This window comes from Aquila chrysaetos, chromosome 3, assembly GCF_900496995.4.
Source record: "Aquila chrysaetos chrysaetos chromosome 3, bAquChr1.4, whole genome shotgun sequence".
Lineage (NCBI taxonomy): Eukaryota > Metazoa > Chordata > Aves > Accipitriformes > Accipitridae > Aquila > Aquila chrysaetos.
The window spans coordinates 56,471,396-56,495,590 of NC_044006.1; the positions used below are offsets into that span (position 1 = coordinate 56,471,396).

Genomic DNA, 24,195 nt, shown 5'->3' on the forward strand with positions numbered 1-24,195 from the left:
GGGGGCGGCGGGGGCTGCTGCGCGCCCTGCCTGGCTTCCTGGGGCTGCGAGCGAGGGGGGCGAGCACCGGGGTGCTTGTGGGAGACGAGCTGGCCTGCTTAGTAGAAGTAACGTTGCAACATAGCGAAACAAGTAGTGAGAAATGCTTGTGCTGGAGCGTTGCTGAAAGGATGAAAAGTGAAAAAGCATCATCTACAATTGCTTCGCAGACAGGCACGAGAAAATTGTCAAAGCGTTTTGCATTCAGTGCCTTAAAATGAATTTCTGTGGGAGCTTTCTTTTTCGCTTTCAAGTGAAACTTGACTTGCTGCGATCAGGTTTCATCCTTACCTTGCTTGTTCTAAGGCCAAACTAGATGGAGAGGAAATGTCTGGCTTTTACTCGACAAAAATTGTGCTTAATGTTGATGTGCCCAAGCCGAAGGTAAAATAACACATAGGCAGTTGAAAATTCGTTTTGCATGTCTGATTTGTGATTGCGTAATACGGTTTGTTTCCTACCTGCTGCTGACGTCTGTTTTACTTTGAGTGATATAAGCTTTGTCTGGGCAACAGCATACTATGAAGGGGCTTTTTCTCATATTTGAATAAGTACCCTCCACACCCACCCTAGATTATCCTCTTACAGCAGTATAACACCGCATACGTTTCTTGGAACAAATGTCTTTAGTAGCCTTATACTTGCGATACCTTTCAAATACAAATACATTGTTTCTTTCTTAATGGTTATCCCACTTAAGAAGACAGGGCTCCAGTTCTTCCAGCTCTTGGAAAAAGACCAACTCAAAACTGTTTGAAAAGTATGTAGCTTTCGGGGGGGTGGGGAAGGGTTAGTGCGTAAACAAAGGACTGCAACACAAATTCTTTATATGTGTTGTCAGGAATTCTTAGTCTGTTGTATCTTAGTAAAGCATAGCTCACTTTTCTTCCCATTTTGAACAGTTAAGAATACTTTTGCGCTGAAGACTGCCCTTCAATTTATAATTTTCTCAGTGACAAAGTTGGTAATGACTTATTTTGAAAAGTAATGAATAATTTTTCTTAATTGTTTCGCTGTCTTCTAGTGTAATTGGCAGTTGAAAATGAGGAAGAGATTATTGCACTGCTTGCCAATTTTCCATGGACCATTAGAGGTTTGAAACATTGGTAATAGTATCTGTGAGAATGACTTGAACTAATAAGATTAAAAAGTGATAGCTGAGGTTCTGGCAAATGTTCACTTGTCTACTTCCTAAAGCCGCTGTCTGGCAGTGAAGATCTGACTGCTTGAGTGGGTTTCTCTAGAGCTAAGTCTGATAGATGTGCTTGTCAGCACTGTAAGTTTCATAATGCAGGGTAGTAGCATCCAACTGTTGCTTCAGTGGGTTATTTGCTGTTTTCTAGGTGCAGAGCATGCCTTACCTACTGTGCTTGCCTAGTAGATATTTTTCAAAAGCATTGTTCTGCATACTGTGTGAGCACAGGGAAATAACAACTCAGTCCCAAATTGTTCTTGGAAGAGCAGGTAGTGGGCAACGGGCTAATTTTCACCAGTAAATACAGCCTCTTTCCATTGCCCCCCTTTCCTGGTGTCCTGGGGGAGACTGAAGGAGCAGCAGGCTGTTCAGTTGGTGGCAGCCTACATTCAGGAGCCTTCTGCCTTTCTCCATCACTTAGCTGGATTTGTGCCAGGGAGATGGGAATGATGAAGTCTCCTGGAAAGTGTCCCTGGGCCCTTCTTCCCTGAGGCCCCTTGGGAATGTGCTGTTATCTGGATGAACTTCTTGGCAGGCTTCGTAAGATAACATCAGCTGTAAAGTAAGCTCTCTTTTTCTCGGGAAAATTCCAAAAGTTGTCAAGCAGTAGTGTTATTTTTCATTTTTTTTTTTTCTCAGAATGAAAGTTGAGTGCTCTGCCTTTGTTCTTGCCCAGCAAGAAAGTTTTCTTTTGAAAATCAGATTCCTAAAGCAGGAAAGCAGTCAAAAGCTAGTCTTAATTCATATGAATTTGCACGTTGGTGTAGTTGTTAGTATTGCTGTGATAGCTGTGCATTCTCATCTACTAGGCAGCTAGTCAGTACTGTATAATAGTTGGAAATTATTTTGGAACCATTTAGGATCATGGATTGCAGAGAACACATCTGGAACTAAATTGTTTTCCATTGTTTTGAGGAGCATAAGTATCTAAGTTTGGAAGGAGAAATTTCCCAATTTGTCTGGCCAGTCATCAGCATTTGGCTAGTCCTGTTGGCATGCTCTGGCTGTGGAGCCTGGTCATCTGTAATAGCTTGCCATTTAGTGTCAACTTTGTACAGAGATTTTGAGGGGTGCACTTCTTCTTTAGGTGTGGTTGACAAAAGAATGTTGTTTAAGACTACTGTTAAACTAATAATATTAAAGAATGCTTTAAGCTGCCCAGAGATTTGAGGAAGTAAGCCATTGTCATCCTCGAAGAGTCCAAATCTCTGGATGAAGCCCAGATGCTTTTTGTTTCCTGAACCCTCTTTTTACCATATTTAGGAGTCTTTCAACAGGAAGGGATGCTAATCGTTGGTGACACAAGTTGGTGTGGATTTTCACAATCAGGTCTGGGAACCTTTGATACTGTGTCCAAGTAAGGAACATCAATATTGGAATTTAACAAAAGAAAAAACCTTCAAAAGGCTGGACTGCTGAGGTTATAATTAAGAGACTAATCCTCCATTTACGGGGTTAGATTATTGGTGTTCTTATTAGTTTGGTGGTAAGTCTGTTTGTGCCATATTTCACAACCCTAAACATAAAATTACTCCCAGAGAAATGCGGTTTTATCTGTAAGTTTGATGCAGGCAAAATAATGGTGAAATGTGCTTTAAGAACCAAAAGACTGTCTCCTAATCTGTCATGACAGGCTAATTAGTAATGTAGCAGTGGTTACGCGAGGTTTGATGAAGAACTTACTGCTGAAGCAGTTCTGAAGTGTCATTTAGATGTTATCTCACAAATAAAATCTGTAACTCTGGACTTAATGTAGTGCATACTTTATTCTAAGTTGATGTCAAGCATTGTGAACTTAATCTATGTTGTAAGAAGAGAACTGGAAGAACTTTTTACTCCCTGCTCTAAGCTTAATATTTCTGAAGTTTTATAAGCTGCAATAAATACAGGTTCTGGTATGAGCTGTCATAAAATCACACATGATATTAAGAGGAGGTGTTTAAAAAACATGAGGGGTTTTTTTCATTATTTTTCTCCCTTGTGCCTTTGTCCCTTACTGTGCATTTCTTGCATATGCTTTGAATGTTAGACTAGTTGTCAGCGTAGCTAGTGTAATTGTTTAAGGTACCACAGGAGTGGGAAGAAAGAAAAGATGCAGGCTTACTATTTACAGTAATAGGAAATTAAGCAGGTAGTTTAGTAATGTAGTAGAACTGTCAACCTGATGCGACTTGCAATGATTTTTGCCATGTTTTATTAACTATAGCAGTTATTGATCATTTTATGCTTACAACTCTTTAGATATTTAATAATACACATGAATTACATATGATTGTAGGTAAGTAGGAATGTTAAGGTACCACAGCTTATAGTTTGATGTATTAGAATGTAAGAAATGCTTTGACCATGATTCCCATGGTGCAGTTTCTTGTAATAAAATACTCTTGCTATTTAAACTCATTACTCTCTAGGTTTATCCCCTTGGTTAGTCAACATCCTCAAAACCATCCAATTACATGTCTCTCTGAGCTGGGCTTTTCTCTGTTTAGGCCAGGTTTGCCAAAAGGAGGGAAAATTGTTGCAGAGGAGATTCTTGACCCTGGGTAATTAGGGAGGCTGCAGACTGTGAGTTACTTCTGGCTGCAAGGGAAGACGAATTACAAGGATTGGTTCAGCTTGTCATGAGGCTGGCACTTTTTTGCCCAAGCTGGCTGACTGCTTTCTCAGCGTTGTTTTAGGGAGAAGGATATTAACTGTGAGCTAACAGGGAGGCTGAGTGAAAAATGTGTGGGAAAGGAGCTATAGCCACCCCCCTTTTCAGTTATTTATAAATGTTTATGAAAAACAAGAACTTCTCACTAAAGATACCTTTGGTGTATGTTCTCAGTGAAAAATGGCAACACTGACAGGATAAAAATGCGTGGAATACCCCTTCTGTATAATAGCCAACAGACAAAATCTTTTTCAGTAAAGAAAAGATTCATTCTGAAAATGAATCACCAGACTCAGTTGGGCTATTTGAAGCCAACATAGTGTGTTCCGTAGGCAAAGGAGTTTTTGTAGACTGTACTTTCCCAGTTAATTCTTTTTCTTTCCTCCTAGGGAAGAGCTGTCATTTTAAGTGCTTCCCCTCATTTCAGATGTGACAGTGTGCATTACAATATCAAAATTCAGAGGGATCAAAGTAGATCTCCAACACGTAAAATCTGTTCCTCTAACTGATAACTTTTCATATCAAATATACAGTGTTATTTTTAAGTCTCTTGCTGATCTTCATTCTGAAATGCCGCTTCTACTGTGGCTTGGTTAGTAGGGCTCTGCAAATAGATCCTGGCACCATTTATTATTATAATATGCCTGTGATACACCTTGTTTACAGAGTAATCATCATCGTTCTCATGTATCTTGAATGTGCTCGCCTTCCTCCTCTGTTGTAATATTTCTGGGTGAAAGGTAGTTTGAGTTCCATGGATTTGTTAGGGTTTGCCATAAGACGTCTAAACATCTAAATTATTTTTGCCCAGCTTGTCTTACTGTTTTCAACATTGTCTTACCAGATCTTGAATCCTTTTATCTTCATACTGCTCCTTATTGAGTTGAGCGATGTCTATCTTGGCTAGGCTGCCTCATGCACGGTGGGATCCTACATAGTCTTCTGAAAGACTTCTGAAAGAATGAGTTGAGGTGGCCTCATGTCAGCTCAGTCACCGCTGCTTGCTTTTGCCTTGGATCAGCTTGCAGTGCTTTCATGGGACACCTTCTACAAGTGCTCCCATAAGGACTTTTTAGGAATACTGTAAATGGGGATACAGTTAAACTGAAGAAATTGGTTAATGGCTTTACTGAAGTATAATGGTTGAACAGGGAATTCTAGTTTCTTTCTATGGTGTCATTGCCTGTTAGAGGCTATTTTCAATCTTGTCTAAATGGAATCTGGTTGGACATATTTTTCTGTGCTGTTCTGAGCATGCTAGTGAAATGCAGAGTGGTTAATATTAAAGCAGTATTTGTTGTAGAATGGGCCAACAAATGCATTTGTTCATTTTATTTGAAAGACAAAAAGAACAACATTAATTACTTTTAACTTTGGTGTTGTAGAATGGTATGTAATCAGAATTTCTTGGCAAGTGACTGCAAAAAGAAAGAAAAATTTGCAGTTTCAGTCTTTCAGGACTATTTAAACTATATTTAAGAGATGAAGTAGTTACACTTATGTTTTTATAATGCTTTGGAATTTTAGTATTTGCATTTCTATACAGAGTGGGAAAGTTATTTATTTAGCCTTGGGAAGAAAACTGGACTTTCAGTGGGAGAGGGGGAGTAAAGGCTGAGAGGAGTTTTGAATTTTTTGTGAATTCTGTGGTGCTTACATTGATATCATGGATTTTTGAGGATTTTTTATCATGCTAGAAACTGGTTGTAATTTTAGTCTGTGAGTGAAGACTTTCTTTAGCCATTCTTTTGAAGTCTTTCTGTAGCCTTTCTTTTCTTTGTAACTTCAGTTACTAAGAACTTCAGTATTTCATTTGAGAGATGTGCATCTGCGGAAATGGAATTATGTTCATTAATGTAGTAAGAGCAAAAACCAACTAGAATGGTTATAAACCTTAGTTTGCTAGGATATTCTGATAGTTTTTACTCGTATTTGTTTTACCTGCTTCAAATTATGTACATTTTAAGTGTTGGGTTTGGGGGTGTTTTGATCTGTTTTGTTATTTCTTGAAATTCTAGGTAGTTTTAACATCTTTGAGACTTTGTAGCAGAAAAATAGCTCAGTCCTAAGATTGGATTTTTTTTTTTAAATAAAAAATTAAAAATCTAAAGCTTAGGAAGCTCAAACCTGCCAAAACTTCTGTCTAAAAATGTTGTTAGCAATGGGTAGTCTTTAAGTTTGTTACCTTAAGAAATGTATCATGCTATTCACTGCAGTATCCCAGCACTGATGAGAAGATTTATTCTTGCAAAATTCTAGTAAGTTGGTAAAATGCTATCGTTAGGTTGTAGAACTAAGGCAGAGAAATCAAGTCACTAGCGTATATTTGCATGGAAAATCTGCAGCAATATTTATATTTCTCTTACCAGCACCTAAACAGTCAACCACTAAGTTTGGCAGTGGCTTTTTTCAGCATTATTCTTCTGTCTAATAGTACTTTATAAATCTGATGATAAATTTCTTTTAGGAAAATTATGATTTATTAGGAAATTATTATTTTTTCTTCTGAGAAAAGTTTGCATCTTCTGTCCTAAAATGATCAACTGCAGTTGTGTTTTGTATGCAATAGGGAACTTCAAACAGAATCACAGTGCAAATATTTTTGCTTTGGATATAATTTTTAAATAATGCACAAAACCAGAGAAGAAAACAATTTTATCAGTGCTCCAATCTTTTTCAGGTTTGTGTAAATTGGAGGGATATGGGACCTCAACAAAATTAACAAACTTTACAACACAAGGAGAGGCTGGTTTATTTAGGTATCCCAAAAAAGCCCATGCAAAAGCCAGTGTACTTTCACCACAACCAAAGTATAGGTAAGGTAACTCATGTATTTACATCTTTCTGGCCTGGCTTCTGATCAAAAGGTATAATATTGTTTCCTGCGTTTTTGGTACAGAATTTCAGTGAGACTAGACAGCGTGTATACTGAGGAATGGTGTTTTCTTTAGAAGACAGATGATGTTCAGGTTTGTATAAATTTTCTTCAGAGGCTTAGTTGAAAAAAAAAAAAAGGAGATGTTTGGAAGTATGAATTCAGCATCTAGATATTTCATTTGAAGGAGATCATGTTCTAGAACTTATTGAGAAATTTTGAAGATACAGACACAGATGAGATTTCTATCAGGAGATGCATTTTGCTTCAGAATACTTTCTGAATTACTTGTTTTGTATGTGGTTTATGATTATGTTGGTGTGGTTAAAGCACCATTTCTGACTCGGGAGTTACAAAGCTGTAAATGGTTGGTTGCTGAAAGGTGTGTTGTGAGGAAGTACAACTAATGCTTACCTTATTCTTTTTTATGTTTTCCTAGGCATCTGCTTTTTTAGGTATAATAATATATTAGAGACTGAATGTTGGGCAAGATGGAATTGGTCTGGCTCAGTATGATTAGTGTTACGAGTACAGAAGCAGTATAAAGTGAGAAGCCTAGTGATCCCACGCTCTGTGCCTTGCAAAGTGGGTGAAAAATGTGATATATTGGTTTTGTGTGTCTTGCTTTTGTTTTAGGAATTAAAAAAAATTGTTGAAGTTACTTAGAAAGGTATTCTTAAATTGTGCAGAATCGTTGTTATTATTGTTGTCTAAAGAAGCCATAGTCCTAAGTATTCTTTTTGACTGAAACTATGGTGCTTCCCACTTTGCGTGTCTGTCTTCATGGAATTAATCATAAGAAAATAATTTTAAGTAACTCCTAGAAAATCAAAGGTGAAAATTGAAAACCTGTAATGGAAAAAAAAAAAAGAAAATAAAAAAAGTGGTCGTAAAATTTAAAAACCACTAATTACAATCTGAGGCAATGTAAGATGTTATAGTCTTGCACTGGTTAAAGTTCCTACATTAACTTGTAGGCCTTGCTTGCACTAGGAAAACAATACCTTGAATTTGAGTGATAGAGCTTTATGGGAGAGCACTGTTTCGGAAAACTAGAGACAAAGTTCAATCATGTATACATCTGTGTCACGTAGTCCTGTTTTCCTTTGTGTTTGACACAGCATTAATAAGTTTCAAAGAACACAGATTTCATGAAGGAGCCAGCAATGTCTTTAAAAGTTGTTTTAGTGAAGTCTGAAATGTTATCTGATCCTGGCTTGGCATTCACTAAGTTGAATAAGATTTTGTAGCAATGATGGGGTGGAGGGATAGGGTCTGAAGTAAACATTAACATTGCTGTGGCAGAATTATTTTTGATCAGAGATGGAAGATGAAGAACATTTCTAGTTTAAGTTATCTTCTATATCCTGTGCTAACCTATCCAAAGACTTTAAATACAAATGTCTGCTTTTCCCTCCCTGTTGGAGTCCATGTTGGTACTAAGATAGAGGCTGATAGTGACATGTCAGCTGTACCTGAAGGCTGGTCGGGTGCCAGCTATTAGTCAGGGTAAGCAAATACTGAATGTATATAAAGGTTTTTTTGGCTGTGAATGTGTGCCTCACATTAGAAGAGGGAGGATTCATGGATTTTAAGTGATAGTAGTGCAAGTAATTTAACTTAAGTAGCTTTAAGTCATAATTTTGTCTATTAAGCACTGATGCAACACAGGAATTTTGTCAAAGCATCTTTGTTGCTCCTGTTCCCAGAGTGGTGAAAGGTGATAGTCACTTGCTGATGCTCTGACAGAGTTAGCGGCCTTTTTTGTGGATAGTGTCAGATAGTGTACTGCTAACATTCACAGTATGCCATTAACTTTTAACTGCCATTGTTTAAGACAATTTAACTAAAAGTCTAGAGGCAAATTTTTTTTTCTCGTGTCTCACAATTAATTTTATTATCCAAGGGATATTATCCAAGGGAATTAATGGATGCTTGTTACTACAGAAGACAGAAAGTACACAATGAAACTGGGTTTCAGACTGAAATTTAGTAAGAAACTATCTAGTGTTTGTTGGTGGAGAAAATATCCTGACTAACAAGGGGGACGGTGTTGCAAGCAAATGGCAGTTTTTATACAGGACTAAGGTCAACTTCCAAGAAGGAGTGTAGCTGTGATAGAAAACTTATAATTGTACTTGTGGAAAAATTTGCAAAACATTCTTACTGAGAATTAAAATGAAGGTTGTAATTGGTGTGGTTGATATGGATCAGGGATTTCATCAGTCACCATCTTATTTTTAGTTTTAGCCAGACTATTTAAATTAGCATAAAAGACCATTCATTATTTTTAAACCTTAAGCATGCATTATTTTACTTTTTTGTTTGTAAAAGACATAACCGATTGCCATGCCATTTCTCTCTGATGACATCGTGAGGAAAGAAGGATGAATTGTTGCCAAAAGTGCAGACAACTGTTATGTAAAATAATGGAAAAGGTCGAAGTTTGTTCCATTGGATTTCTCAGCTCTGACTGCTGAAGGATGCGCTAACTGAAGTACAGCATTAGGCATGAGCGAGCAGCCTGGGTTTGTGAGGCTGCATGTGAGCTCTGAGCCTGGTGGGAACTTAAGGCTCTGGAGAGCACTGTGCAGACACACTTTGACTGGAGCTGGTCCAGCTCCAGCAGAACTGGCAATGAACAGAAACAGTGGAGTCCTGGAACTAACCTGCCTCCGTGTGGTCTGTTTTGTGTGTCTCTGGACTGTGCTTATCAGCTGTTTTCAGTTTTGGGAATGTTGTGTAGGCACACCTTCAGCTCAGGTGCAACTCCACTTACGCTCCATGTTTCAAAAAAGCAGTTACGATGCCTCAGACTTGAGGCAGGCTTTGGTAGCGGTATAGGTGCTGTGCTCATGGCCTATGATTACAGAAGGTTGTCTTGGCCTGTGATGGCTCTATGCAAGGCATTCAGTTTAGGTGTCTTACCATGTGTGGCACAAGTATTCTGCCTACAGATGACTGAGAGCTGGCTATATTAAAGTGATAAGTAACAAGCAGGAAAAACATAATGCATGGTTCGGCTATGGGGTTTTGCTTGCCTTTTTTTTCCCCCCTATCTTATTTGCTTGTATTTTTCAAGTATCCTCAACTAAAACCCAAAAATTCTGGGGTAATGAAACAATGTTGATTGATATAAGCAGGGTACAGTCTCATTGCTCTGTTCTCATGTTTTGGCATTTTTAACTGGCATGCTGAGTGGATTCTGCCATTATGGTGTTCCTCTCAATTTTTGCTTCACAGTTGACATGTTTCCTTTATGAGCAAGATTTACAAATCAAGAATTTCCCTGATTGTTAGCTATACTAGTCCTAAGCATGATTTGGAACAATAGTAGATGAAAGAAAAATAAAGTGGTTGGTTGATCAGCTGGTATATCTTAGTGCTAGATGCTAGCATGGTGTCTACCCAGAATTTTTCATATTTTTGTTGATTATGACTGCTTTTTGTAATCAAATAAGTTTTCTGCTTCAGTTTAGAGAGAAGAGGCAGTGCTCCTTTACTTTACTTGAGAGAACATATGGAATTGTAACTAACTTCCATTTAGGATTTCCCTATACTGCTTTCCTGTTTTCCTTGCATCAGGCAGTACAACTGATGTGTTATCATTCTAGTTCGATATGGCAGTGTTTAATTTTTTTTTTTTTCCTCAGAAATACTTTGAGAGCACATGACCATAGAGCTTTGCTTTTCTGCATTTTGGTTCTGAATTAAGAAACTAATTAACTGTAACCAGACTTCAATTTGTAGGACAGAGAAACTCAATTCATAAAGACAAGCCATCAACTTTGGGATGAATAATTCATTGTAATATTTGGAGATTAAATGTTTTGCTTTGTCTTTCTCGTCTTTGCAGTCTTGCAAATGATAATATGGATAATGAATCTTTCCTGGCATATAAGTTTTTATAGAAAATCTTTGCTTCCTTTCCTAAAACTAAGTAGTCTGAGACATTCTCCGAGGGATGGTATCCATTGAGGTGTATTTTGTGTTTTGTAGATTGAGGTGAATATTAGATGAAGCACGGATAGGAAACAAAGTTTGTGTACTATTCTGTGCCCATTCCCCTTCTGTTTGGTGAATAATGGAACTGCTTGTGCGTTCCCTTGTGCTTCCAGCCTTGATCTGATCTCTCAGTGTTTAGATAATCTCCCATTCAGCTGCAGTGTAAGGCTCAGTTTCCGTTAACACTTTTATTTATTGTTATCCTTTGTGTACCTAAGCTTTTCTGGGGGAGAAATAGGGAGGGAGTCTCTATTTTTTTTTCTGAAGTGGAATCAATTTCTTCTCCACCTGCATTCTCTATTTCTTCACTCTTCAGCAGGGACTCTTCTTGTCCTAATTCAAAAGATTTGGAAGAAAGAGTCCCAATGGCTTCGATCAGATTAGCTTTGGTTTAGCAGTCTCTATAGCTGAAAAGAGATGGTGGAATATATCATCCAAAGCAGAGGTGAGAATGCGGAGATAAAAGTTTAGTGATTATTAATGAATTGTTGAATTCTCCTTGCTGAGTTGTAATACATAGAAAGGAAGTGCAAGACACAGCAGTTTAGTGTCTGAGGAAGTGGTAAATGCGGTTGTATCTGACTGCAAACAGTGAACTAATGCTTCGGGTATTCATATCCTATTAACTTCACAGTTCGAAATGGAAAAAAAAATCTGCTGGTAGCTGTCATATTCTGGGTATATCTTTATTATGTGGGAAAACAACCCCAAAACATTTATTTGCTTATGGGTTTAAATTCATGGCCACAAGTGAACATTCAAAAATTAAAAAGAATTAGGTATCACAGTTTTAATATATGAATTTATTAAATATAGGGATTTGTCATACATTTAGCAATATACAAAGAGGTAATACTGCAACATTTTTGTTGACAATTTTGTTAAATTCTTTTATCTTTTTTTTTTAATTTGTATTTTGATTTACTTATACTTTATTCATCAGAGAAAGCAACCAGTGAGATGAACACTGCAGAGGACTGGGGCCTGATCTTAGACATCTGTGATAAAGTTGGACAGTCACGCACAGGGTAAGTGGCTTCAGAAATTTCCTCCCCAAACTTTGTTAATTTTTGTTATTGCAGTCTTAGATAAGAGGAATGAAATTTTTGTTATCTTGTATAGACTTTTGCAACAGCTCCATTTAACTTAAGTTTATTACAAGTAAAAGAAAAATCTATGAATTTTCTGCTCAAATATTTTGCAATTCTTCCTTTGGAGATACTACCTGACCTGTTAAAACTAGGACTTGCGTACGGCAGTTTTTCACCAATGTAACAGAATAAATAAACTGGTACGTTTTAGCAGTGTCACTGCAAACCCAGAAGACTTCATGAGGTATTTTTCTTACAGTATCATAATCTAGGTTGGAAGTGACTTCCAGAGGTCATTTAGTCCAACTCCCCAGCTCGAAACAGGTCTAATTAGATCAGGTTGCTCAGGACCGTGTCAAGTCTTGAATGCCTCCAAGGTCAGAGTTTCCACAACCTCTATGGGCAGCATGTTTCAGTATTTAACTACCCTCACAGTAAGTAAGTAAGTAAATAAATAAATAATCCTGCAATCTGATTACAATTTGCCCTGTTCCAACTTGTCTGTTACATCTTGTCCTGTGCCTGTGCAGCTCTAAGAAAGAGTCTGGCTGCATCTTCTATGTATTCTCTGATTAATTAGTTGTAGAAAGCAGTAAGGTCCCCTTTTGGTCCACTCTTCTCAAAACTGAAAGCAGTTCTCCATCTCTCCTTGTACGTGTCTCTCCTCTGACCATCCTGGGAGCCCTCCATTGGACTTACTGTAGTGCATCAATATCCTTTTTGCATAGGGGAGCCCCAAACTGGGCAAAGTACTCCAGATGCAATCTTACAAGAGCAGAATGGAGGGGAAGGATCACTTACTTCTCTGGCCCTGTTGGCTGTGCTGATCACTTGTTTGACCCAGAATGCGGTTGGTTGTCTTTGCTGCCAGGCTGCACTGCTGACACCTGTCACCCAGTAGGACCTGCAGATCCTTTCCTGTGGAGCTGCTTTTTAGGTTGTCAGCTCCTGGCCTTTGCTGGTGCAGACCATCTGAAATGCAATACCTTGCCCTTGCTCTTGCTGAACTTGACTAAGTTGCAGTCTGCCCATTTCTCCAGCCTGTCCAGGTCCCTCTGAATAGTAGCCCTGCCCTCCAGTGTATTGATTGCTCCCCGCCAATTTGCTGTTGTCAGTAAAGTTGCTGAGAGTGCACTGCCTCCCATCATTCAGGTTATTAGTGATGACATTTAGCAGTGTTGGTCCCAGCAGAGATCCCTGAGGGACCCCACTAGTTGCTTCCCACTAGCTGGAATTTGTACCACTGGTGACAACTCTTTCAGCTTAGGAGGCCAGCCCGTTTTCCACCCACCTTATCATCCTTTTATCCAGCCCATATTTCACCAGTTGAGTGATAAGGAGCTTCAACAGTATGTCGAAACTTTGCTAAAACCATGATATAAAACATCTGCTGCCTTTCCCTTGTCTTCACCACGAGACCACCAGTGTATTCGTCACAGAAAGCAATGAGTTTCTGTTTCTTCCCCTTGTTTTGAGAAGCTATTCCCTGGTATCAGGGCTTTGATAAATGTACATTTTGAAAATGTGATATTAAATTAAACACATCTTAATATGGGCTGCTAATGCTTCTATTATTGATTCTTTACTGAGCTCTCTCATAGAATTTATGCATGGATTCATTTTTTGGACATGAAAAGTTAAAGTATAATTTAAGTGAGCAAATAAAAAATAGTTTAAAGACATTATTTTGGTGTATCTATAGTGTTTATATTCAGTGTAGTATTAGGCTTTGGAAATGTTTTAAATACATCTTCTCCAAGCATTCCCTGTAACAATTCAGGTAAGGAATAGCCTCAAAAAGAGAGTTTTGCCATTGCTGCTGTTTAATGGAAGTCTTCTCTGAGAACAACTTGGATTGCCTTTAAAACTGCAGGAAACAGTATGAGATGCCAGACAGCAAATTTCCACCTGGGACTTTTGTTCCAAAGGACAGGTTTGCAAATAAGCTTATTCTTTGGGATTAGAGATGGTCTCTAGAGGAGTACTTATAAATAGCATGGCATATTGAGACTTTTGTACTGTTGTGTATAACTGTAGTTAAGATAACAGCTGGCAGGTTGTTAATAATGTTTCATATTAGTCTGTTATGTGTAAAACTGCTCCTTGTGCATGTTGATGCTGAGCCTGTATCAAGAACTATATTATTAAGGCTTCAGTATTCTATTTAATCACTGAAAGCATTTCCACAGGCAAGATTTAGTCTCACAGCAACCTAGCCTGAACAGTGGTCAAATGTATGTAGCTGCAAGAGACAGCTGCTTGGGATCTTCTGGTAATGTGCAGCTAAATTTCTCTGGGACAGCTAGAATTTCTGTTATGATTTATGGTTTTTGTTTGTTTGCTTTTGGTTTTTTGTGTTTGTGGTTTTGGGTGGGGGTGTTTTTGTTTTTGTTTTTTAATAAAACAGTGGTTTTATCCTGGCTGTGACTTTAATCTTTGTATATTTACCCTGCTTGTAATAGGCTGCCAGCTGACTCACTGCTTAAATTCAGATTCTGTTAAAACTTGCTGATAGTGGGTTTTCTTTGTTTTGATGGATTATGTCATGCCATAGCAAGGTAAAGCAAGACAAAGTTCCCCATTAAGAGGTTTAAATCAGATATGCTACGTTGTTTGAAATTCTCATGCAGTTTAAGTTCCTGTGGCAAGGATGCTAGTCTTCTTAACTGGGATCTGCTTTAATCTTTTAACCAATTCTGGTCCAATACAAGCTGTCTGTTACTATTCTTGGCAGAAATTTAGATTATAAAATCTCTGATTTATGGGTTTTCTTTGTACCAGTCTGTAAGCTCCATTGCATGCCTGCAGCATTTTAGATGTAGATCATCTTACACCTGAAGCCACAGTAGACTAGAAGGACTGTTCTTCATTAAGTGGCAGTTTTTTGTCCCACGGTGTTACATGGCACATTGTCTCAATTAAGTCTGCCAACAAATTGTTTGTATTCAGACTAATTGTTGGAAACCTCTTATGCTACGAAGGTGCTACGTTTTCTCTTAAGATAAATTAGCTACGATTCAGGAACAGAATTGCTACTGTTAATTTTTACATTGCAATACCATGGTTACAGAGAATCACCAATAGCTAAAAATTTTACCTTTCTTCCCTTAATCCAACCAACTAAAACAGGTTTTAGCAAGTTAGAATTCCACTGAATCTCTCTCTTTGACTAGTCTCTCTTTTTTTTGTGAATTTCAAAATCTAATTTATTAGAGTTGATGCCAGAATTTTCATAGAAAACACTGGAAAGACAGTAAATTCAGTAATATTTTTAGTAACATGCCTGTTTACAATAGCATGGATAAAGTATTGCCATATGTAGGGTGGAATTGACTTGATACTTCCTGCATGTTTTGCATACCAGGTTCTTAAGATGATCTAAAACTTGTCTATGAGACAATCAACACATTTTTTTAATCTCTGAATTTGTTTTAGGAACTCGTACGGCTCAGCAGTTGCATATTGCATTGTTTGCACCCCTTTTTTGGGGAATATTGGTAGTTCAGTGAGCAAGTTGCCTTTTCAACATGGAAACATGAATAAAACAAAGATTTTACTGTTAGAGGCAATCTTTTTTTCTGTTTCTGTACAGCATTATTGAAAACTTGTTTATTTTAGAAACTTTTATCATATTTGACTGGCATTTTAAATCATCTGACTACAGGAAAGGTATAGATTTTTGCATAGTGTTGGTTTTCTGCAATGAAAATGCTTACACAACTGAATCTATAGTTTATCAGCTCTGAGTAAAATAACGTTACAAATTTGAATGATGTATTAAGCAGAATAAAAGGGAAAATTAAAGGCCGCATATGGTATATTTTAGCATGAAGCACCCCTCTTCCCTCAGTCAGTTCAGTGCTAACCAGTTCCTAAGTCTAATTCTGTTTGCATTTGGCTTTGAGATGGTTGTACCTTTTGTATTAACTTAATGAGACGTATCAGTCTTTACATCTGAAACTATCACAACTTCAGTTTTTCTCCAGAAAAGTTACTTAATAAAAATGACAGCTGAAAAAAAATGAAGTCAGTGACTGGGAGAATGCACCAATGGTTGAGAAAATAGAAATGTTCATTGCAGCACTCTCTATTGGGGGTGGCTATTGAAAAATTGTCATTGAGAAATGGTTTGTCTACATTGCTGCTTGCCTAACTTTGTCCTGATTCCTTATGGATTAATCACTGCCTCAGTGAGTCAGTATTCTGGTAAGCTGATTCTTCTTTGGTTGTTTTTGTGCCTGTTCATACAAGAGACAACAGTAAAATTGCTTACTTGATAGTCTTCCAAACTACCTGATATATTTTTTTTTTCCCCCCTCAAGTCACCCAATCTCAATAGCATTTTACATAGTCATTGCAGTGTATGTCTAGCAGGCTGACCAGGAAGCTCTTTGTCTAGCTTCTTTCTAAAGGAGCAAGGAGGAAAATTGAGTCACCTGTGTAGTCTTGACAAGCCCCACAGTCAGTTACCTTAGACTGTACATCTGTACATGAATAATAAATTCCTGAAAATATATGAAATCTTTTATGCAAAGTAGTATTTTAGATTCCAATTGCTGTTAATTTTGTCTTTGTTAAATAAAATATGATACTTTTTTTTTTTTTTTTTTTTTTTTTACTCTCTAAAACTGAAATTTATTGTGAATGTTTTCTGGATATATTAGTATATAATACCATAGCTTCAATTGTATCTTGCCCTATTTTCCCCCTACTGATTTGTTATTCCCACTTACTGTGCTGCCTCTGAAATTTTGATTGTAGAATCATTGGAGCAGAACTGCAGCCCCATATTTGTATAGCACGGTCTGGAGAGATGCCTAATAAATAGATAGAATTCTGTTCTCATGGGGTGTGTGCCTTTCCTCTGATTTCTGCATAGTGCTTCTCATAATTTACAAACTAAATTGTATGACGAATTGATTTGAAGTAAAAATAAGGATTACAGTTCTGTCTAGAATAGGGATTCTTGGTCTGTGTGACTAAACATTGGTAGTCCTGGATTTATTTTTTGGTGTAGATGTAATCAAAAGATTTTTTTAAACATTTGAGCATGTTGAAACATTAACACTCAAATATTGATCGTTTCTGTTAAATATATGAGCAAGTAGATTTTAAAAATTTTTTTTTAAGGCATTTTTATGAATTACTGAGGGGTTTCTTGTGGGGTTTGTTTTTTGTTGTTTTTTTTTTTTTTTTTTACCTTTTCAAAATTGTTCTTGACACATGTGGAAGTTCATTTGGCTTGAGGCTTTCTTGTTACTTTATTACTTTTATTAAAAAGACTTTGGACTTCTCAATAAAAAAACCTTAGGCTAATGGTCCTGTTCCTGAACTGCTAAGCTCTTGATCCTGCACCCTGCCTTTATAAATACGGGCTTAACAATTAAAGGACATGCACTTTTTTGTGCTTGTGCTCATATCACGTTGATAGTCCTACTCATAAATTAATTGTTAAAAAAAGCAGTTATTTCTGAAAATTTTAGCATGTATTCTTTCTCAATTAAAGTGAACATATGAGAAGTCTTGGATAATTAAAAGATAAAAGGTAGTGCTTGCCTTATAGCCTTCATTTGTAATAATTGGTTATATGAAGGTATACACTGAGTGATATGTAGTCTTGCTGTGTGACAGCATTTTCTATAATTAGTATTACTAAACATGAGGTGGACATTTCTGTAAAATGTAGACACTGCCAAATATAGTATAGCCAGGCAGTGGTGTAACTTATACCTAAGTTTCATGTTAGTTCTTGGATATCAGTTCAATAGAAAAATAATTTTGCTTCCAAAAAAAAAAAAAGTTACTATAAATACTCCAGAAATGCATAAAATCTCTTAGTTTAAATTTACCTTCTCTTTTCTTCTTTCCCTACTTGCCCTCTTTCAGGGTTATCTTTTCTGGGCTATTCAACAGATAATGCTTGTACGCCCATGATAATTCCTACCCCAGCCTCGCTCAGCCTTCCACCACGTTTAAAAACAGAACAAAATAACAGAAAGTCACACAGATTTTAATATGCAAAACTGTGTCTGAAACTCCCATTCAAATTCTTTCTTAAATTTCCTTTTCATATTATTTCTATCTACCACAGCATAAGTAAAACTTGAATTCTGTATTTAATTGTTTTGAAACTTTGATGTAGAATGTCTAAAAATTTTTTAGCACTTGTTGGTTCATTGCGTATCTTCTTTATAAATGTTATTCGGTAAATTAAAAGAGACTCTGAGGAACGTAGTGGTGGTAATGTAAAAAAAAAAGTAGCAAAAGGGTGTTGGTAATCAGTATGTAAGCAAATATTGTTACATATGTATGTGAAATACAGAGGAGTAGGTGCATGGACTACAGAGAATTACAGTTCTCTAATTGTAAGGGATTTTGTGTATTTCTGGAGTATTTACAGTAATCTCTAACTACAGAGGTAATGTAACTTACTGGGAGGTTTTGATAACTAAGCAAGCTAGCAGTCCTACAGATAGAAGTGGCTACAACTGTTAATGGTGTTAATTTTTTTTTTTTTGATGTTGCACTTATAAGTTACTAAATAATTTACTGAATGTGTTTAGGAGAGCTTGCTGTCTGTTAGCATTGTCATGCATTGTCATGTGTGCAATAGGAAATGTTCATTCCGTTACATCTTTTAAAATCTATCTTGTGTTTTTAGGCCTAAGGACTGTCTCCGTTCTATTATGAAGAGAGTGAACCATAAAGATCCCCATGTTGCTATGCAAGCATTAACAGTAGGTTCTTTTTAATGTAGTGCTTTTCATTCCTGAAAAGTTATATTGCAAAAAATCTTCTCTGAGTTTTAATCTTTCTTTCTTTAGCTTCTAGGAGCATGTGTTTCAAACTGTGGTAAAATCTTTCATTTAGAAGTCTGTTCAAGAGATTTTGCCAGTGAAGTAAGCAATGTGTTGAATAAGGTAATGTATTGCATTGATTTATACAATTCATAGAAAAGTGAAATCAGACAGAGAATTGAGGTAATCTGAAAGTGGAATGGAATCTGCTTTTGGAAGACTGGAAATCTGGTGGCAGGGGGAAGGATACAAGATTACTGGGAAGACTGTGGCTGTGAGAAAGAACTTCCTGAATGCCACTTCACACTAGAGTTACTTACGTATTCTGTTTGGGGGAGGTGGGGTGTCGTGTGTTAATTTACAAATGTACAAATTCATTTTCACGTTAAATTACAGCAATGAAACACTAAATACAGAGGTAGGCAAATGGAGATAATACAGGGCTTTTATATAACCTTGTTTTACTTTATTTTGGGTCTAGTACCTATTGTACTAGTACAAACGAAATGCTGGTGTACTATTCTCCCTTTCTAATAAAAATATCCCTCACTCATACACTTGACTTAAAAATAAAGTGTCTATATAGTTTATATTGACAGTAACATGAAATTATTTTAAATTAAGGAATTAAGAACAGATTCCTACATTATTTAACTAGTTTTGACTGTTCTTGCAGGGTCATCCAAAAGTTTGTGAAAAGCTGAAAGCCCTTATGGTGGAATGGACTGATGAATTCAAGAATGACCCACAGCTTAGTTTAATATCTGCTATGATAAAAAATCTTAAGGAGCAAGGAGTTACTTTTCCAGCTATTGGTTCACAGGTATATTAAATTTTGTGGTTGTTCTTAAAGGGTAAAACGAATTCTTTTTATCTTCAGTTCTGTATTTTACAGTTGTAGTTTTGAATTCTATAATATATTTGGCAAACAAAGTGAGATCTCTCTTCTCTTAATAAAACATTTCTTTGAGGGGTGAAATGCTCTGCTTTACTTTAGATTTTTATATTGCAGATGAATACAAATCAAAATGGTGAGCTTAATGAATTGTCAGTTTCTGTTGATTTCATTTTTACATCTTTCACTTTTGGCTAGGCTGCTGAACAGGCAAAAGCAAGTCCTGCTCTAGTTGCCAAAGATCCTGGTACAGCAGCCAACAAAAAGGAAGAGGAGGATTTAGCTAAAGGTGAGGGCATTTACTTGCTGACCTGATGAATATATTGGTAAATATCAAATGAAGCAGGAACAAATGCTTTTCTTCCTTCCTCTATGTGAATAGTATATTTATGGACTGTGGTTATGATTACTATTCCTTTCTTTTTGTACCATTCCTGGAGGGTTAGAGATTAAAACTATTCTATGGGTAAAAAATGTGAAAAATTCCTGATTTTTACTTTTTTTCCCTTGCCAAATGGAAACAACACAGTAAAAAATCTGCAAAATCTTATGTTAAGAACATGCTCCACTATGGAAATGTTTGATACAAGTACTGCAGTTGGATTTTCCCTCTTCCTGGGGCAAGTGAAGCACATTCATTTGCAATTTAAACATTTGATGGAGGGAGAAAATAAGGACTATACTATAAGTTGTACGTAAAGTATTTTGAGTATACTACTTTAAACTTTTATTCTTTTGAATACTGCTTCTGTAGTATACTTTAGGTCTTTGATTGCTGTAAGCCTGAGTGGCTGTTAAATATCTCACTGCAGTCCCAGTGAACAAAACTAGGTTGGTTTCTTCTGATTTACTGTTATACTAAAGCATATTTAAAGGTCATTTAATGATCCTATACCAGATGTGTGAAGAGTTATTCTTAGACTGGTTTGATCTTTATGGTCTAGACACTGTTTTTTGAGGTGAAACTTCAGCAATGTAAAGGCATCAAATGTTAGCCCTTGTATGTAGTATGGCTTTGGGCTTAAAGTTGTAACTGACTATTCACTATAAAAGTGAAGTTCTTGCACTAGTAGTTGGTGGATGTTTGCAGTTTCTCATCTTTGATAGAATTTTTTTTGTTTATCCATTATCTATTATAACATTGATTTATTTAAATCGCCATTAGCCCATCTGTATATGTTACTAATGGTTTCTTCAACAGTTGACCCACCAAAGTCTACTTCTAAAGGGATCTATGTCTCAAAGGTTCATATTCTGCATGGGTTCTCTAAAGTTCTCTTGTTTTTTGTGTCCACCTCTGTCCCTTCTTAAACATGATCATTCTTTTCACAAACTTGGAGGAGTTTAATATGAGTGAAACCTTTCTGCTCAGTCAAGTTTAATTGAAAATGACCAAGAAATGTAAAATTATTCAAGGAATGATAGGGGGATGTATTGGGTTTGTGTGGCAAGGTTTGGTAGCGGGGGCGGGGGGGATTACAGGGGTGGCTTCAGTTAGAAGCTGCCGGAAGCTTCCCCTATGCCCAACAGAGCCAATACCAGCTGGCTCTAAGACGGACCTGCTGCCGGCCAAGACCAAGCCAATCAGCGATAGTGGTAGTGACTCTGTGATAACATATTTAAGAAGGAAAAAAAGTTGCGGGGTACACAGAAATGGCAGCCGGAGAGAGGAGTGAGAACACCTAAGAGAAACAACCCTGCAGACCCCAAGGTCAGTGAAGAAGGAGGGGGAGAAGGTGCTCCAGGCACCCGAGCAGAGATTCCCCTGCAGCCCCTGGGGAAGACCACGGTGAGGCAGGCTGTCCCCCTGCAGCCCAGGGAGGTCCACGGTGGAGCAGATACCCACCTGCAGCCCGGGGAGGACCCCACACTGGAGCAGGTGGATGCCCGAAGGAGGCTGTGACCCCGTGGGAAGCCCGCGCTGGAGCAGACTCCTGGCAGGACCTGTGGCTCTGTGGAGAGAGGAGCCCACACTGGAGCAGGTTTTCTGGCAGGACTTGTGACCCAGTGGGGGACCGACGCTGGAGCAGTGTGCTCCCAAAGGACTGCACGCTGTGGAAGGGACCCATGCTGCAGCCTGTGGGAAGGACCCATGTTGGAGAAGTTCGTGGAGGACTGTCTCCCATGGGAGGGACCCCACACTGGAGCAGGGGAAGAGTGTGATGAGTCCTGCCCCTGAAGAGGATGAAGCGGCAGAGATAATGTGTGATGAACTGACCGTAAACCCCATTCCCCGTCCCCCTGTGCTGCTGGGGGGTAGGTGGAGAATTCAGGAGTGAAGTTGTGCCTGGGAAGAAGGAAGGGGTGGAGGGAAGGTGTTTTGAGATTTGGGTTTATTTCTCATTACCCTACTCTGGTTGATTTGTAATAAATTGAGTTAATTTTCCCCAAGTTTGAGTCTGTTTTGCCCATGACGGTAATTGGTGAGTGATCTCTCCTGTCCTTATCTTGACCCACAAGCCCTTTGTTATATTTTCGCTCCCCTCTCCAGCTGAGGAGAGGGGAGTGATAGAATGGGTTCGGTGCGCACCTGGCATCCAGCCAGGGTCAACCCACCACAGGGGAGAAAAGGAATGGACAAAATTTGCTTGTCTAAGCAAGAATATTTTTCTTAATTAGGAATTAAGGAGGCACTTTCTTACTGTGAGGGTAACTGAGCACTGGCACAGGTTGCCCAGGGAGGTTGTGGAGTCTCCATCCTTGGAGATATTCAAAACTGTCTAGACAGAGTCCTGGGCAGCCAGCTCTAGGTGACCCCGCTTTTGTAGGGGATTGGACAAGATGACCTCCAGAGGGGTCTTCCAACCTCAACCAATCTGTGCGATTCTCTGATTCTGTGAATCCAGGCTAAAGACTCCTGACCTAACAGAGAAACAGTGTGAACCTGAACAGCTGTATCTTTTTAATGTTTCAAGCGATCTGGAAAAGTTCAACATCATGTATATGCTAGTAAGAACGTAAATACTTTACATCAGTTCAAGGTAATAACAATAATATAATAATAAAAAATGCATGAATTCACTGAGTTATCCTGTTTGTGCTTAAGTGCTATTTATTCATCCTGTCTGTGTTGAAAGCCTCAGTAAATCTATGGGCAGAATTGTGCTCTCTAGTTGTAAAACATCTTTTTGGTTTTTTTACCATTATTTCTAAGTGAAAGGCAGAAGTTGATTATGATGCAACAGGAATGGAATTATACTAAAAGTTTTCAGAGTTAAATTTTCATATCATTTAATCCATTTTTACAGGGAATTTTCATGTGAATAACTCTTCTTTTGTAGCTATTGAACTGTCACTAAAAGAACAAAGGCAACAGCAAACAACACTTTCCAGTTTGTATCCGAGCACCTCAAGCCTTTTAACAAATCACAAACATGAGGGCCGAAAGGTTCGTGCAATCTATGATTTTGAGGCTGCTGAAGACAACGAATTAACTTTTAAAGCTGGAGAACTTATAACTATCCTTGATGACAGGTAATTTATATAGAATGCCTACTAGAAGTGTATTAGACTGTAAAAATCAATCGGGAATAATCATATATTCTATGTAGAAGCATACATTGGAATACAATTGCGATAAAATATATTTACATATTAAATACTTTATGTAGTTATCTCTTAGAATTTTTACATACAAATGTAGTTGCATGAAGATTCTTGTACAACTATTTCTGTGTATATAAAAATTGTATTTATGTACAAGTAATATAAATGCCTTGTATGGTGTAATTCTTAGGAAAACTCCATGTGAGTATGTTTTTTTTAATGTATGGGATTTTTAATTATTTTTTTATCTTTAGTGATCCAAATTGGTGGAAAGGTGAAACTCATCAGGGTATAGGATTGTTTCCATCTAATTTTGTAACAGCTGATCTTTCTGCTGAGCCAGAAATGAGTAAGTAACATTACATTTATGTATGTATGTTAAGCCTTACCATGGCCCAAGAGATATTTCTGTCGTGATTTACTTTCCCTATTTCCTTTCCCTTGTGATAGAGTTCAGTTGCAAGTTAATGTGATGCTTGAAGTAAAACTGAGCAGCCCTTGCTGTGCTCTCACAAACAACAGTCATATCTTTGTGTTAGACCAAGGTTGCCCAAGCTGTCATCTGCTGAAAAATATGATGCGGTATGCTGCTGGCTTTGTCAGTAGCTTCTTTAAGATTCATTTAACAACTCCATTGACACCTAGATAAATGCAGCAGCAGTTTTTTTCCAAATTGCCTTTTTGCCTGGTTACAATGGTACATATCTAATCAAGGAAAAACTGAAGACCCCATGGCAGATAGGAGTCAGAGACAGATTACCACTGTTCAAACAATTCAAGAAACCTACATACTGTAGGTATGTATGTGTGCATAATGGAAGGAGCTTTTTTTTCTGCATACTGGTTGTCTTGTATCTATTTATATCAGTCTAACCTACTCTAAATATTTAATAAAAATATTAAATATTAGACAAGGTTCTAAGATTCTAGAACTGATTTCTGTAAACCTGATGGGTTTGCAAGATCAATCTTCCATGATCTCAATATGAGTGTGCTAAAGGTATGAGAAGGTCAGCAGAATTACATGCTGTAGGAGTCATCTGTTCTATGTTAAGACTAACTGATAAGAGTAGTGTGGTAAGAGTAGTATTTGGCAAGT

At 37.5% G+C, this 24,195-nt stretch overlaps 1 protein-coding gene across 3 annotated transcripts in view; it reads left to right on the forward strand.

Moving 5' to 3' along the window:
• Positions 1–24,195, forward strand: part of STAM (signal transducing adaptor molecule) — a 38,859-nt gene that overhangs the window by 466 nt on the left and 14,198 nt on the right. For 2 of the 3 annotated variants that reach the window (XM_030009615.2, XM_030009616.1), the window contains exons 2-8: positions 11,711–11,795; positions 18,520–18,595; positions 18,683–18,778; positions 19,332–19,478; positions 19,749–19,839; positions 22,832–23,024; positions 23,351–23,445. In XM_030009615.2, coding sequence (XP_029865475.1) covers positions 11,711–11,795; positions 18,520–18,595; positions 18,683–18,778; positions 19,332–19,478; positions 19,749–19,839; positions 22,832–23,024; positions 23,351–23,445 — 783 coding nt within the window. Of the gene's footprint in view, positions 1–9,897; positions 11,213–11,710; positions 11,796–18,519; positions 18,596–18,682; positions 18,779–19,331; positions 19,479–19,748; positions 19,840–22,831; positions 23,025–23,350; positions 23,446–24,195 lie in introns of those variants that run through there. The other variant, XM_041122491.1, reaches the window with a different exon arrangement.